Here is a 17351-nt window from a genome sequence, read left to right as displayed (position 1 = left end):
CCTTTAGAGGTACCTATCTCGGCTGCACCCGTTATACCCACCCCTACAGTATTTACAGTACCACCAGCAGTACCACCGGCATACCCGACACCTACTCTAGTCGAGCCCACGGCGTACCAAGCACCACCGCCACCGGTGCTTACTGCACACTCGACACCCGCACCAATAGCAGCAGTTGCTCCACATCCGGTACCCCCACCTATCGTACATCCAACCGCAGCCACTCATATCGACCCTGCAGTACCACTAGTGGTACATGCTCCAGCTTATCAGTAGATAGACCGGGGGAGGTACTGGATATGGTGATACATGTGGTACCACTAGATAGACCGGGGGAGGTACTGGATATGGTGGTACCTGGAGCATGTACCTCTGGTGGTACTGCAGGGTCGATATGAGTGGTTGCGGTTGGATGTACGATAGGTGGGGGTACCGGATGTGGAGCAACTGCTGCTATTGGTGCGGGTGTCGGGTGTGCAGTAAGCACCGGTGGCGGTGGTGCTTGGTACGCCGTGGGCTCGACTGAGTAGGTGCCGGGTATGCCGGTGGTACTGCTGGTGGTATTGTAAATACTGTAGGGGTGGGTATAACGGGTGCAGCCGAGGTAGGTACCTCTAAAGGAGCCATCGGGTATGCCGGTGGTACTGCTCCACATCCAGTACCTCCCCCGGTCTATCTAGTGGTACCACATGTATCACCAGCTCCAGTGATTCCGCCAGCTCCCGCGACGATCCCTACCCATCTCACTGATATTGTCGCGGCACGAGCTCGGATCCCAGCATTGGCAGAGTCGATTAAAAGTCGATTCACACTATTCCGAGGAGAGACTGATCCGAGCGTGGCCCAGTCCTGGATTGAGACCATGGAACGGACCTTCTTCTACATGGCTTGCTCCGAGTGGGAGAAAGTGGAGCTGGTTACTTTCCATTTACGAGATGAGGCTGATATCTGGTGGGATACGCAGTGTTCCATTATAGGCGAGCAGAATATAACCTGGGTGAGTTTCAGAGAGGCTTTTGAGAGCCGGTATTGCCCACGAGCATACCAGATGACTCGCCGGCAGAATTTTCTGAGTCTGCGGCAGAACAACCGCTCGGTGATAGTACAATGCTGAGTTTAATCGGATGGCCAGGTTTTGTCCAGAATTAGTTACTGAGGACAGATCCCGCATGCTGCAGTTTATCCAAGGACTGGATGGACATCTGCAAGTAAAGCTTGCCGGTTTTGGGAGTTCATCCTATTTAGAGACGTTGGACATAGCCCTCATGATTGAGTCAACTCAGCAGAGAGCATTTCCGGACAGGAAAAGGAAGCAGACGGGTCAGACATCAGGACAGATCCAGCAGCCACAAGCTACAGGACAGCAGTAGAGTGGCCATAATCGGCCAGGTCAGGGTACTTCTGGGGCTTCAGGACAACCTCAGAAGTCAGGGCGATCTTCATCAGGACGTTCCCGGTCTTCTCAACAGATTCGGAAACAGTCCGCCAGCGACACTCACTGCACTAGATGTGGGTCCAGAGACCACCTCACCACAGCTTGCTCCCTGGGACAACCGGTTTGCTATTATTGCAAACTGCCCGAGCACCTGAGCTGAGATTGTTCGCTGAAGGCTCAACATATAGCTTCCGGAGTGTCTGGTCATGGAGGACAACCCAGTCAGACATGGACTTACTGAGGAGGGCGGAGAGCCCAATTTTCGCATAGCCAGTAAAGGACAACTCCCCCGACAGCAGCTGCATATGGCATGCATGGACAGGAGCACTCCAGTGCCCTTATGGTACCACATGGTTCTGATGTGGGACCTCAGTATCAGCTACAACCCCAGCCACTAGTTCAGTACCAGTCACACCCTCAGTCCCTAGTCCAGTATCAGCCGCAGCCATTGGTCCAGTACCAGTCACAGCCCCAGTCGCCGGTCCAGTATCAGTCGCAACCTACATATCCGTCTCTGGCTCAGTACCCAGCACTGTCACCGTGGTAGACTCAGACTCAGGCGCAGCAGTCTTTGGCAACACTACCACCTCCACCACCGTCAGAGACTGGACGTATTCATGCGGTTACCAGAGAGGATGCATAGCGGGCCGACAGATCCATTTTCCGTCTCCGATTGCTCCCTTTGCTCCTCGGTCCAATATCGACGTCGGAGACACTTTTCCTTCTTGTCTGTTGGAGCTTTAAATGGTTCCTCCAACGCAATCCATTGGTTCCAATTCATTTGGAACCACATCTCCATGCACTTCCTCCAACAATCGAAGTCCTCGCACTCGTATGGAGGTGGGATTCAGATGTCCCATCCGAGAGGTCCCTCCGACTTCATCTTCTTCCTCTAGCCGCTCTCTTGGCGATTAGTCCAACAAGAGCTCACCTAGCTCTGATACCACTTGTTGGGACCTTGATGTTCGCTAGAGGGGGGTGAATATCGTCTCACCCAAATCGTCGCTTCCTACGCTTGTTAGTGCACAGCAGAAACAAAAATACTGACAAACAAAAGCAAAACTAACCTTAGAAAATAATAAACAAGAAGCAAACCCAATGACACGTTGTTTAACGTGGTTCGGAGATGAAGCTCCTACTCCACGGCTGTCCGTAAGGTGGACGATCCCGATCCGTTGGTGGATGACTCCCCGGAAAACCTCCGGCTAGCTCATGTAGCTCCTTGTGGGTGGAGAAACCTCACCACAAACTCTCACCAAGGACTCTTGAGAAGCTGGGGCACTGGTAGACTACTAATAGGGGTTAACCACCTCTATTTCGTCAACTTTAACTAAGCTTCCAATGCTTGGTTATATAGGCCACGGGTTGGAAAACCCCGCATACCAGTCGACTGTCAAAACATGCAGTCGACTGCCCTTCGTGGAAATTTGACCGTTGCAGCCCAACGGCTCGATACCAACCCTCTGTTCGCTCCCAGTTGACTGCACTAGTCGACTGCTACAGTACTGCTACATTAACGCTACAGTGCTGCTACAATAAACCCTAATTTTGGGATTTTACCCTGAGTACATTCGCTCAGCACTCGTTCTCGCCCGACCAACCTAGACCTAACCTTCTAGCCTCCTCCATCAGCTTTGCGTCCCTCGGATGTCTCCCCATCCTTCACGTCTTGCCTTCTAGAGCTTCCATCGGCCTTATCATTGTTGTCGGGTCTTCCTTTGCCAAGAGGTCGCGCCTCCGGGACTTCATCCATTGCCAAGTCGTACTTGGACTTTCGTTGTCAAGACTACATGCTTGGACTTACACCACCAAGACTCATCCTTGGACTTTCCTCCTTTGCCAAGATCACACTTGGACTTACATTGCCAAGACTACATGCTTGGACTTACACCGCCAAGACTCATCCTTGGACTTTCCTTGTTGTACCTGTATCCTGCACACTCACAATGCATATCAAATACAACAATAAACCTAACTTAAACCTTTGCCCAAACATCAAAACCTAGGGTACCCAGATTGCTCCAACAGAGTTCGCCTACAACAATAGCTTTTATTCGGCTATTCAGATGGCACCGTTTGAAGCGTTGTATGGTAGGCCTTGTGGAACACCCACCATCTAGGAGGAGGTTGGGGAGATCTAGCTCCTAGGGCCTCATAAAGCTCAGCATGAGGCAGAGTTGGTCCGTACTATCAGACGGAGGATGTCAGAGGCGCAGGACCGCCAGAAGAGTTATGCTGATCGGAGACGAAGACCCCTGGAGTACTCTACTGGCGACCATATTTTTCTGCGTGTTTCACCCTCGAAAGGGGTGAAGAGATATGACCTCAGAGGTAAGCTAGCTCCGCGATACATTGGACCTTTCCAAATCTTGGAGAGGATTGGAGCGGTAGCTTATCGTCTAGCACTACCACCGTCCCTGGCAGGTGTTCACGATGTATTCCATGTGTCTATGATGAGGAGATATATATCCGACCCGGCACATATGCTGACAGATATCACAGTTCCTATTCAGCCTGACATTACCTACGAGGAGGTTTTGGTACGGATTCTGGACCAGAAAGAGCGTCAGCTGTGGAACAAGACTATCCGGCTTGTTAAAGTAGGATGATAGCATCATTCGGACGAGGAGGCTACCTGGGAGCTCAAGGATACGATCCAAGCTCGATATCCCCATCTTTTCACTTGAGGTATGTGAGTTAATTTCCGTTCAACATTTATACTATCTATTTATTGTTAATACTTGCTGATGGTAATAATGAAAATTTGGGGACCAAATTTTTATTAGTAGGGGAGAATGTAAAATATCGAAAATGGACGAATAACCATAAAGGAATTTTCTGAATTTTTCTTGAAATTTTTCAGAGCTCGTATAACGAGTTTAAGGGGATCAAATATTGGGCCCCGGGAAAGCCTGTTTAGGCTACCCATTTAAACGAGGAAAAGATTTATTTTTATTTTTTCTTTTCCTTTTCTTTTCTTTATCCCCCCCTCCCCCCATGCATGTGCCCTACCCTCGCGACGCCCTTTCCTCTTCTCCACCGACGGCGCCTGCTCCCCTTCCTCAACCCGACGCCTCTTCCTCTTCTCTCCCTCACGTTCATAACTACCGGCCAAAGGAAAGCCCTGAACCCCTAGCTTCCACCCGAGCCCTTCACCTCTTCCCTTTCTCTCGGTAAAGTCGCAGACGACCGATGCTCGATCACCATTTCGATTCGGCCAGAAGAGGAGCATGCGGGAGTGGCTAAACAAGCAGAGGCCTTGGCAGGGGCTCCGACGAGCATTCGGCGACGCAACGCTGAGGGACACCATGAAGCCCGTGCCGATTCCGTACTAGTATGACCTCGCCACCAGGGTTGCCATCTATTTCACCGGCAGTCACTTCTTTCTCTCCCTCTGCCGCCTTCAATCTCCTCAACCGCCACCACTGCTTGGTATCACGGCCACTAGAAGAGAGTAATCGACGAAAGGGTTAGGGCGACCAACCCCTCTTGTTGCCAAATCCGAACAAAGCAGCAGTGATTTCATCGGGAAGGTTCATTGTTCTTCCGCTGCACCAGATTTCATCTCTGTGGCTTGTAAATCTGCCTAGGCGATTTGTTTTGGTTGTTACCATAAAAGTCACAAGGTTCCAGCAACCTTTTTGGTTGTGAGAAAGAGGTAAGGTTAGTAGATTATGTCATGAATTAGGTTGTCTTCTTGATCAGTGAACTTCCTTCTTGATTTGTTTAGTGCAAGTGGAGTTTTCTTGTTTCCAGTAGCAAATAACCTCTAACTGTGCACATTCCAGCGGCTGACCGGCCTGTCTGGTTGTGATTCAACCAGAGAGGTTTGGTGTTGAGGTAAGAAATAGAGGAATCGTTTCATTTGTTATAGCATACATAGGTTTTGAACTAGAAAAGGTTAATGAATGAATTAGGGTTCCTGATAAATAAGGATTTTGGTTTAGCTATTTTGTTTACAATAAAACTTAGCTAAACCGTATGATTTAATACAGGATTCGGATTCGGGATGAGCACTTCGACATAGAGGTTGATTAGCTCGATCTACATTGGAGGCGGGTACCTTGACTTATCTTTTAGATAATGTCATGTTGATATGCTTAGTAGATTTTAACAAGTAGTAATAATTATGTTTATATCTGCATCGGTATGTCACTATTTGTTTTTTAGCATATTTTGTTTGTTACCTGTTTAGCATTCATGCCCCTGTTTATTATTTATGTTATAGAGATAGTGACATACCATGTCATGTGATATACCGGACTAGTCACTTACCATATCTGACCTGTGTACCTAGATCTGTTTATTTGATCCATTTATTTTTGGTACATGTTTTATGGAGATAGATATGACCAGGATTTATATGCTTAGTGTCATGCACCATCTCGCATGATTGCATGCTGTGCGATAGTCGACTCCAATATTGTTGAGCACATCGTCAGTTACATGCATCTGCACACACAACATTCATGGATTAGTGGTTTTTATTCAGACAAGGTGTGTTGCAGCAGGTTGCTCTGTTTGGCTCCGTTGGTCCGCTCATGGGTAGTGTGACGCAGCGTGGTAGCCTGCAGGGATCCCTCCTCTGGATTGTCTCAGGGAGATGAAAGCATTGTGCTCCCCCACTTATGATTTGGGGTAGGAGGATAGGTGTACTCCGATAGCATCCCATCCACTCGGTCACTCATCAGGAGCAGTGACGGCAGAGTGCACGGTTATCACAATCCTACCCACTCGGTCTCACCATCGTGTGTGAGATGACTGACTGACGTCAGGGGTGACTAGGACATATCATTGACATCATATGCGTGATGCATTTATTGCTTGTGTTTGCTGCACTTTGTTTGCTGCATATTGGATGGATGCATATGATTGACATGCATACATGGACATGTATTTTCGGTCTGACAACCTTATTATCCTGATAGGAGGTCATGGTGAGTACAACTTCTCCCTTATCTTCAGTTTTGTATTGTTTCATTACTTCTAGAGACTGTACGCATATTTATTACTACTGGTTATTATTTACTATGCATGTCAACTAGCTATCCGCTGAGTGTTGGACTCAACCCCCATTATTACCATTTCACGTTGAGGCTGTCCGGAGGAGTTCCAGTCGCTAGTTTTTCCCTTCAGGTTGCGAGGATTTCCGTTTTGGATCTTCTCTTTGATTTTTCTTATTATGTTATCGTCTATGTTTCCAGACTTGTATCTTTTGGCACTTGGATCTTGTACGATCCCTTATTATCGAAGAGTTTTCGTTTGGATGTATGCTGGGAATTTAAGTTTTATGGGTGTAGTTGAGTAGGATATCATATTTGAGTTTTATGGGTGTAGTTGAGTAGGATATTTGAGATGTTTTCCTTATCTTTGCTTATGTTTGGTTTTACTTTTAAACTGCGTGGATGCTTGTTTAATATATATTGGTATTGTTTCGGCCGTGTTGGCCGAGGTATATGTGGCCCTGAGGGCAATGTAGAAATGGTTCATATTATCACCCGTACAGGGGAGATGCTGTCAAAATTTCTTCTTGCAGGAACTACCTGGGGCGTGACAGATATGCTTCTCCTGAACTTAAAACTTTTTCTCTTTTGTTGGAGTAAAAGGTAATTACCGCTCACCGTAGATGCCTCTTATAGTTCATCCTCAGATTATGTAAAGAGAGCTAAATCACGAGGTCAGCGTATAGCTAACTGGCAAGTGATTAGGGGCGGGAGAATTTTTTTTCCTAGGGCATAAGTCTATTAAAAATTGATCTTTGTTCTATTATAAAAAATCTGTCACCTTTTAATTAATTGGGCACTATGTGGGAACCTAAAATTCCTCTTGACAGTTAAAACAATCATCAATAATAAAAGTATAAATGTATTACTTTCCGTCATCTCCATGCATATGATTACTAAAAAATCATTTTCATCTTCTACCATATCAACATGTCATGTAAAAAGGTAGAAAACCAAAGAGGAAAACCAACAATGTAGAAAATCCCAAAACATGAGGTAGAATAAGAGGGTTAAAGGCTCAAAATTTTAAAGCAGAAACTTACCTTTGGTCGGCGACAAGCTTCTGAAGCTAATGGATCTAGAGATGTGAGAACGGCTAGGGTTTTAGTTATATCTAGAGCGGATTGAGATTTAATAAAATTTTAAAGATATTTTTGTTCGGAAAGGAAAAAAAAACCTAAGGATAATTTTAAGGATTTTTTTATTAAATTTAAAATCACGTAAAACCTTAGTTACATGATCCAGAATCATTCATTACTTAATTAAACATAATTAAATAATATAATCTTAAATAATTAAACAAAATTATCGATAATAACTTTTGGCCAGACATTCCTTAAGTAAATCATTTTGCTTGCATAGACATTGCAGTTGATTATATTCAAATTATTATTAATAACATTCCCTTTTAATTTTTAAAATTTATTTTTTATTAATCAACAGCACCGTAATTATTTTATTATATCGGATCGAACTTTTTTTCTATCACGCGAACCGAATTAGAAAATGGAATAGCCGTTGGACGAAACGGCGTCTCCCTCCCGTCATCCTCAAAATACAAACCGCTTTGATTCCCTACCCGTCATTATTGGGCATTGCTGTGGGACCCAGCGGAGGCCCCGCCGTTCTTGTGGGTAAAGTTCGTAGGTGTCGCAATTAATGACGCGTATTGCTTTCCTCTATAAATTTTAGAGAAGGTAAAAACTCATGTCCCTTTTCCGTTTTCATTTCTCCTCCTCTTTCCACCGTCTGGGGGGAGATCCCAAGCGCCACGCGGATCGGAGAAGAAGAGGGGAGGTGCGAAATCCTAATTCTAGCGTTGTGTTTAAATTCTTCTCCTCTTTTTGTTTCCGTTTTTGATCCTCCGATCGCTTATCGGATCAGGCAAGCGGTAGGTGCGGTACCCTAAATGTAGATCTATTCTCTCGCCGTTCAGATCTCTTTCATCTCTGCATTTTGTGTTGCATCTGGGTTTTGATTTCGATGTTTATCGATTTTTCTTTGTCTTTGTTGTGTGTTTTTTTGGCCGCGTTGTGTGAATTAGGCTGAAGACTATCGTGTCTTTTTTTTACATCGAGAAAAAAAAACTAGTATGTGGAAATTTTAAAAAATTTGTCATACTTTGTACAACTTTTTTTCTTAAATAAAATAGATCTCATAAAGTTACAGTATAACTGGCATTGTCTTAGTTCTTATTGTGCTTCTCGGATTTGTACGTTTCTGAGTGTCGGATTACGATTTGTGAAATTAGCTTTTACCATTACAAAATGTACATCTGCAGATCGAAAAGTGAAAATGGGCCGTGGAGTTAGCTGCGGAGGGGGTCAAAGTTCTCTTGGCTACCTATTTGGTAGTGGTGAGGCTCCTAAATCTGCTGGAGAGTCTGCTGAACCTGTTCAGAAGCCGGCTTTTAAATCTACTGCAGAGCCTGCTGCTGAACCTCTTCAGAAACCAACTTCTGCAACACAAGTTGATAACAAGCAGATCCCTGCTGGTATCCAAGGGAGTCTAGCAAACAACTACCAGCGAGCTGATGGGCAGAACTGTGGAAACTTTATCACGGTAAGCATTCCTCACTTGGATCCTTAAAGTTATCAGAAAAAGCTTACATTTTGCATGGAATATATATTTGGAGAATTTTTAGGTTATAAATTCATTATTGATGAGATTTTGGATGGAAAATCAATGTGGATAACTGGCTATATGTTCTTTTTGCATTTTATGATTTATGAGATTCTTCATTTATATCTAACTTGTTGACTTTATTGTATCCGTATAACCTATTATAGTTATTACTTGATTTTCTATATCATTTTTGAAATCTGTAACTCTTGATTTATATTTCTTCAGTTGACAAAAGTGGGAAATAGAGCTGTTTTGAAATAAGTTCTTCTGTGATTCTCCACATCTGAACAAATGTAACCCAATCCTAGTAAATTATGTTTTTTTGAGATCACACTAAATAATATGCTCACCACAAACACTTAAATATGTAAAACATAGTTTTGGCATTTTGACTTGATAAAAAAGAATTTGAATATTACTTATTTTATTTGTTACAACATTAAAAAATTTGAAATGAATATTTTGTTGTCAGATCATCGTTGATGAAGAGAGGAGCACAAAAGTTTAGTAATTGAAGTTTAGTAATTGATAGAGGGCAATGACTTCCACTTGGCAAGACTTTTTATTAGTCACTCTCTGCTCCACTCTTCGTGTCATTTTCAAGTCTCCAGGAGGGGATGATATCTTCTTTTTCACCATCTTGCACTCTTTCCAGTCTCTCCACTCGTATAAAAAGATTGCCTCTATTTTTGATAATGGGCTGTGTTTAATCTGAGGGCTTAGGTTTAGTGACATGCTGAGTAATTTTAATGGGTTGGATTCATTTTTGGATCACACATACAAATTATGAACAGTATGGTTCTAACAGCAAGTGGTCAGGGCGACCACATACGCAGCATATGTAGTTGTTTGGGCTTTTTAGTTAAGCCATCACATTGCATGTGTAATATAAGGCACCTCAAGGCTGTTCAAATGCCTAGGCGTGCTATGTAAGTGCATATGCAGGCTAAGTAGCCCTTTTGATTGTATATTTTGAAACGAGCACAATATGGAAGGTGAAATAGGTCAAGATTCTTTTCAGCAACATAGTGCTCATCCCATGTAAACAATCCTAAGCTTGCCCTCCCCCTTCCACTCTCCCCCCTCTAGGAAATATACAAGATACTTTGTTCACAATTGTTGAACAAGTCCATAGTTAATTGTTGAGGAATGACTCTTGTGTTCCATTCATTGTTTAAACATTACTTAACTCCTATGACATGACAACAAATACACATGCAGGTGCATACATTTTCACATCGGATGGCTAATTTTAAAAGTTATGCTTCAGTTTACTAGTTATTTTTTTAATCAGTGTCAACGTCGTTCAATCTACACTTTGGAGCTAATTGTGAATTCCTCACCATCCAGGAACGCCCTTCAACGAAGGTGCAAGCTGCTCCGGGCGGAGGCTCTTCCCTTGGTTTCCTGTTTGGCGATGGCGGCAGCAAGTGAGGAAAGCAATTTGTTGCTTCTGCTTAAACTCTTAAACTCTGCAGCTATTGGTAAAGACTTGATCATGAATTATTATTATTATTATTTGGCTTCATGTGGACAATGTCTCAGTTGAAGTTTCATGGTTCACTGCTATTTTCTACCCTTTGCCTAATGAGTAATGACTCATCTTTTTACCGTATGAATTGTGTTTTCAATTTAGTGTTGTTTTAAAAAAATTATTCCTTTCATGTCAAAGATTTTATTTTATTTTATTTTTGTTGTTGGTGGTGTTTTTCAGTACCTTTCCTTCTGTTAATATTCTTAATTTCATATAAATCTAAAATTAATATAGATTTTTTTTTCTTGTGTTGTGTACTTGCGCACTAAGGTCATGGTTGGAGGTTAGAAAAAAATCAAATAGGGATGATAATAAAGTATTATAATTGGGTAATATTAAATTTTATTATACAGGATAGACACATCACATCATCTCCCTATTTTTACTCTCCGTGCATTTGAAATTCCATCCAATTAAATAATTCCATTAGTTTTCTTTTTAAATTCTCATCGAATGCAAAAATATTTTTAATTTTGTTGGAGGATGTGCAGCCGATCCAAAAAATAATAATAATAAATATATAATAAAAAGTGTTCAGTCAAGCTGTTGATGGGCTGTCACCCATGAACGTTTATTTATTAGGACTCTTTTGTAGGTTAGCACTCTCGTCTAGATACTAACAAACAAAAAGGTGAAAATAATAAAAAAGGAATTATTTCAATATTTCTTTAAACTTACTACGGGAATTATTAAAAGGCGCATTCAAAATTTTGGATCGGCTAAAAGGCATTGAAAATGTCACGTATTTTTTTTTCTCAATTTACACTCAAATTTAATTTCCTTTGCTCGATTTGCTTTCTTTTCTACGGTACACACACTACTCAAAGGATTCTTTACTATCTCAAGAATTCATGATCTGTCTAAGTTCAATAGTAGATTTGATCTAAAATTTATTAATAGTTCTAGAAAGATCATTAAACTCATTTTCAGTTCACAAAATTAAAAATAGTAATTCATTAATTTATATGTCTATCCCTGAATTTTTTCATGAATTTTTTTTCCTTTGGGTATCATTACTCATATTAAAATATTATTTATTTGGAAGAGAAAAAAAAGATTATATAATGAAAAATAGATATTATATAGGGAGAGAGAGAAAATAATGACAAAAAAGAAAAGAGAAGAAAATAATAAAATTTTTAAGATAATATGATATATATAGAAAAATAATTGTTTAAATTTAATAAAATGGATGATTTATTTTAATATTATAGAGAAATTGATATAAATATTCTTTATACTTAGAAAGAAATTAAGATAAAAAGTCAGATTTAATAAACTGGTAAATGCATTTTTAAAAATATTCATATCAGTTTTTTTATTATTATATCTAAAATTTAGGATAAATGACTCACTTTATTAAATTTAGATAATCACTTTTCATTACACATGATAAGATTGAGTGAAAGGAGAAAGATTTTAAAAAAAATATTATTTTATTTTTATGATAGAAATTTTATTCTTTAAATTTAGATAATTATTATTTATGAAATTTAAATTTGAAGAATGGATAGAATAACTGATATAAAAGATTTTTAATTATATTATCTAAAATTTAAAATAAAATCTATAGATAAAATAATTGATGTAGATATTCTGAGACTTTTTGGGCAATTCTAAATTTTAAATGCCCCTTTTAACTATTCCCGAATTTAATATATTTTGATTTTTTTTTTCATCGTAAAATTCCAATGGGTCGATTCTCAGCTGGATGATGACAAATATTTTCTTAGTTAATATTTTTACATGGGTCGATTTTTAATTATGGCGTACTGATAATTAATTTTTTCCGCGGAGAGAATTCTGGAACGCACTCTCAGATTCCCCCCGGTGCCATTCGGATTTACATGCCCGAAATAAAATATTAAATATTGCATACTTTTTTATTTCTAAAAAAAATGACATCTTGACATTTAAAAATGACGTGCCTCAGACCGCGTGGATTTGAATGTAGTGAAGTGCACGAAGTGTTTGACTTTTACAATTTCTGAATATTTTTAAGCCGTCACTGGTATTTAATGAAAAATTTTGAATTGGACGACTTCCACGGCTCTGGGGCCGCTGATATGATGTTCTATATTTTGTATAAATATTGATTTATTTTCATCGATGAAATCCTATAATATTAAGGGTTTCATAGTCGATAAGGGAAGTCTCTTCCACTCACATTAAATCCGCCCCTGGTTATAGTGCTTTTGTTAGGGGTGTAATCGAGTCAAGTCAAGTCGAACTCTTGGATGTTTAAGTTTGACTCGTTTATAATCGAGCCGAGCTCGAGCTTTATTTATCGAATATATTCATGGCTCATAAGTTTATTCGAACTTTTATCAAGTAAAAACAAACTTAATAAATATAACTTATAAATTTAAATATTTATTAAAAATTAAATTATATATTTTAAAAAAATTATAATATTCTTGTTAAAATTTATAATTTTATTCTAATAAATAAATTTAATATATTTATCTATGTTTTTCATAAGTAGAGTGTAAAATCTATAAATTTAATATCAAAACTATTATTTTTTTATTTTAAAATTGATTCATGAGCTTAACGAATATGTTCACGAGCTAACGAGCCGAATATTGTGAATCTTGAGCTTGATTTGTTTATCTTAACGAGCCTAATTAAACGAGCTCAAACGAACTTTTATCGAATCGAGCTTCGAATAGCTCACAAGCGGCTTGGCTCATTTACACCCCTAGTTTTCGTAATTTATTTTGGGACCAATAAATTTTTATAATATTAGATTAATCATCTTTAGAATTAATTGAGTCTCAAAATTAGCCATCTAAATTATATATATATATATATATATATATATTAATCTTATATTGCTGAGTCATCTCTCACCTGCCACGGTGGGGCCGCACCTCTTGTCTGTGAGGTGCCACATCACCCATGAAGCCTTTCAGGTCTGACTCACCCTGCTTACTTCATTCCTTTTTCGGCTGTGTTATTACTATTTTTTCCCTTCAGTTAAACAAATGGAAAGTGGAGTGTGTGGATAAAGCTTTGTGTGAGCTTTTCTCCACGCTAATAAGGAGACTTCGGTTTCCACCTTTGCCTTTGGTCTCTCTCTCTCTCTCTCTCTCTACATCGCCATTGTTGCCGTGTTGAGGTGCAGAGCTCGAGGGGCGACTTTAGGGACCGCCTTCCGCCTCCCCCTCTTCTTCCGCCACTAGGAGGTGCGCATCCAAGATGGCGTCGCCTTTGGCCTTTTCCCTGCTTGCCTTTTTGGTTTTCTCCTCTCTGGCTTCCATCGCAGGTGAGCCTTCGTCGAGTTGCCTCCGTTTCTTGCAGACTCGGTTCTCTCTGTGCCCTAAATTCCACTTTTCTGTTCAATTTGCGCGGATTTTGGGCCCCCGGTGTCAAATTTAGCTGCCGATGGGTGCATCTCTGTGTCGACAATTCGGGAAAGGGGGAAACTTTTCCCCCCTTTCCCTTTTATGTGGTTTATTAAGCATAGATTAGAAGATGGAGTAAATCTGAGAGAACGGCGATTCATTACTGGCAAAATGATCGCTGTTCTTACAGGCTCTGTAGACTGCACCATCTTTTTTTTTTACTGATTGTTACGTGGTTCAACACTTGCATGGCTAGCCTCCTTCATTGGAGAAGTAGTGATGCTGAAAAAATTACAATTTCCGAACTTTTTTTGTTCAAAAACTCTTGATGAACGCTGGCACTTCAATAATTAGTGCTGATTGTTTCCATCTGCGTAAAGAGAAATATGTCTTTGTGTGTGTGTGTGTGTTTATGATTTTGTTACCAGATACATGCTGAAGGTTGTGTTTTGCAGAAGCTTATGATTCCCTAGATCCCAATGGGAATATAACAATCAAATGGGATATTATACAGTGGACACCTGATGGCTATGTTGTAAGTGATTTTCAACTTTATCAAAAGTCTTATGAGATCGAAAACATTGGCCTCCATCTGTTGTGTAGTTTATCCAGCAACACATCAAAAGTCAATGATTCTCCTTTTTTCTATTTGTTGAAAATAATTTTAGATGTAAAGTTGTAACCAACTTCTATTGAAGATTTGAATTTTGAACTTTGAACTTTGATCTTGGTGTTTGTATTTCAGGCCGTCGTTACAATGTACAATTACCAGCAATATCGACACATCCAATCACCTGGCTGGAATCTGGGATGGACTTGGGCAAAAAAGGAGGTCATTTGGTCTATGGTAGGAGCACAGACAACTGAGCAGGGCGATTGCTCGAAATTTAAAGGAAACATACCGCATTGTTGCAAGAAGACCCCAACAATTGTCGACCTTCTTCCTGGTACTCCATACAACATGCAAATTGCTAACTGCTGCAAGGGCGGCGTTATTAGTTCGTGGGTTCAGGATCCGGCCAATGCTGCAAGTTCATTCCAGCTCAGTGCTGGCCTAGCTGGCACATCCAAAAAGACTGTTCGTGCACCGAAAAACTTCACCCTGAGAGCTCCAGGCCCTGGATATACATGTGGACCGGCAAAGGATGTATCACCGAGCACATTTTTAACATCGGATGGAAGAAGAAAAACCCATGCCCTGAGTAAGTTGTAATTTTGGGTCTTTAAGAATCCAAAAAGACTTTTTGATGTATTTCACACAGTAATTGTCCAATTCTTTACATACTTTCATTGTTTGATTGCAGAGACATGGAACATTACTTGTACATACTCCCAGTTTCTTGCACAGAAGACCCCTACATGCTGTGTATCTCTTTCATCTTTTTATAACGATACGATAGTTAACTGCCCGACATGCTCCTGTGGATGCCAAAATAACCTGACCCATCCTGGTAGTTGTGTCGAGTGAGTTTAAAGATGACTCTCCTGTACTGTCAGTAATTACATTTTCGTCTATCGTGTATTGATATTCTTTTGCTCATTGCCACAGGGCAGACTCACCTTATTTAGCTTATGCAGTGAATGATCCTAGCAAAAGTAGCTATGCACCATTGGTCCAGTGCACATCACATATGTGCCCGATACGAGTGCATTGGCATGTAAAACTTAACTACAAAGATTATTGGCGTGTAAAGATTGCGATAACGAATTTCAATTACCGCATGAACTACACGCAGTGGAACCTTGTCATACAACATCCAAACTTTGACAATCTCACTCAGCTTTTCAGTTTCAACTACAGGTCCATAGCCCCATATGGAGACATAAGTAAGCTACTTCTATCCATTTCTTGCGATTCTTATTTTGTTTTACTGATGTTCATGTCCTTTGGAAAGGATCATGGATACATTCTCATCTGATGACAATTCCATGCTATGCATAAGGCATCAATTTTATGTTTGATATCCCTGGGAGGTAGTTTCTGCTTTATGTTGGTTTATCTTTTTAACCATGCTTGAGTGGTTTTGCGACACAGATGATACTGCCATGCTCTGGGGTGTCAAATACTACAATGACTTACTTATGGAAGCTGGACCCTATGGAAATGCACAATCAGAGCTTCTATTCCGAAAGGAACCAAGCTTCACTTTCGAGAAAGGATGGGCCTTTCCAAGACGCGTATACTTCAACGGCGACAACTGTGTCATGCCTCCTCCAGATGCATACCCATGGCTACCGAATAGTAGCCCTCGGTTGAGATTTCCTTCATTTGTTCTGATGGTGGTTCTTTGGGCAGCTTTGGCTTTGTCGTTGATTCATCATCTCTAGGGCCCCCCTGGAATTTTGTGAAAAATTTTGCGCTGTCCAGACCTTCAACACAAAATAGTCGATAGCACATCAGTGTCAATCTTGCGGGCTCTAAACATGGAGAGGTCAGTAGTCACTCAAAGTTCACAAGGACTATGAACCATATTCTAAAAAATTGTGTTCACTGTAATATAAATAAGCATTGGGATTTCATTCTCTGTTTAATTATTTTAGTTCAACCTTGTTCTCCTGTATTTTCGATTCACATAACTGCAAGAGAAGAACAATGCATCTTGTAAGAATTTTATAGAAGGTATATATATTTGCAGCTGTAAAGATCTTTTTCTTTTCATTGATGAAAGTCTACATTCAAAAATAATAAACGTATACTAATATATGAAAAAAATTTATTTTAAAAAAAAATCATGAGTAAGTACCAAAAATACATCAATCAAATGGATGTCTCAAATTAAAAGAGAACATCTCTTTTAAAAAAAAACAGGGTTAAAAGGGCACGCGTCTCATCACTGAATTTATTCTAAAAATGTCCTTTATCCGAGTATTATTGTAGTTGTTATAATATGTAGAAATTATTGAGTAATTGTTATAACGTTGTTCTTTATTTCCAACGTTATTATAGTAACTATGATTAATTATTACAATGTGTAAAAATTATTATGTAATTGTTATGGTCTTTAAGGATGACTCAGTTGGTAGGTGCATAAAATAATAATTGTAATGATCGGGAGAGTCGAAATCAGTAAAAGATTTCATCGTCTCTGTCGACTCCGTCTATGTACTTGTCAATTTGAGTTCCTGTTCAACTACCTCTTAATAACGTGAGGCAATCGTGAGAGGACCGCTAAATATGACGGTACTATATTATATAACTGCTATAATATATAATACTTAATATATTATTATTGTAGTGTTATAGCATATTCCTATTATAAAGTGATTTTGATAAAATTTTAAAAATATTTTTGATTAAATTGATAAAATATATTTGATATAACAGGATTCAGAGTTTAGGGTTTGATTTAAAATTTAATTATGACAGCTATGGTAGCTGTTACAATACGAAAATTATTTATTTAATT

General features: G+C 39.9%; 2 protein-coding genes across 2 annotated transcripts; both read left to right on the top strand.

Annotated features, from left to right (window-relative positions):
* The first annotated feature begins 8106 nt into the window (after positions 1–8106).
* On the top strand, positions 8107–10678 carry LOC121983994 (protein SPIRAL1-like 3). The gene is made up of 3 exons (XM_042536732.1): positions 8107–8235; positions 8720–9000; positions 10414–10678. The coding sequence occupies exons 2-3, from the start codon at positions 8734–8736 to the stop codon at positions 10495–10497; spliced, it is 351 nt and encodes a 116-aa protein (XP_042392666.1). The 5' UTR covers positions 8107–8235; positions 8720–8733; the 3' UTR covers positions 10498–10678.
* Positions 10679–13614: 2936 nt separating this feature from the next.
* On the top strand, positions 13615–16603 carry LOC121983993 (COBRA-like protein 1). The gene is made up of 6 exons (XM_042536731.1): positions 13615–13865; positions 14400–14479; positions 14690–15146; positions 15249–15408; positions 15494–15771; positions 15980–16603. Exons 1-6 carry the CDS (start codon positions 13799–13801, stop codon positions 16270–16272), a joined length of 1335 nt encoding a protein of 444 aa, XP_042392665.1. The 5' UTR covers positions 13615–13798; the 3' UTR covers positions 16273–16603.
* Positions 16604–17351: the final 748 nt, after the last annotated feature.

This window comes from Zingiber officinale, chromosome 5B (assembly GCF_018446385.1).
Source record: "Zingiber officinale cultivar Zhangliang chromosome 5B, Zo_v1.1, whole genome shotgun sequence".
In the NCBI taxonomy this organism is placed as follows: Eukaryota; Viridiplantae; Streptophyta; class Magnoliopsida; order Zingiberales; family Zingiberaceae; genus Zingiber; species Zingiber officinale.
This window is presented reverse-complemented; position numbering and strand designations above follow the sequence as displayed.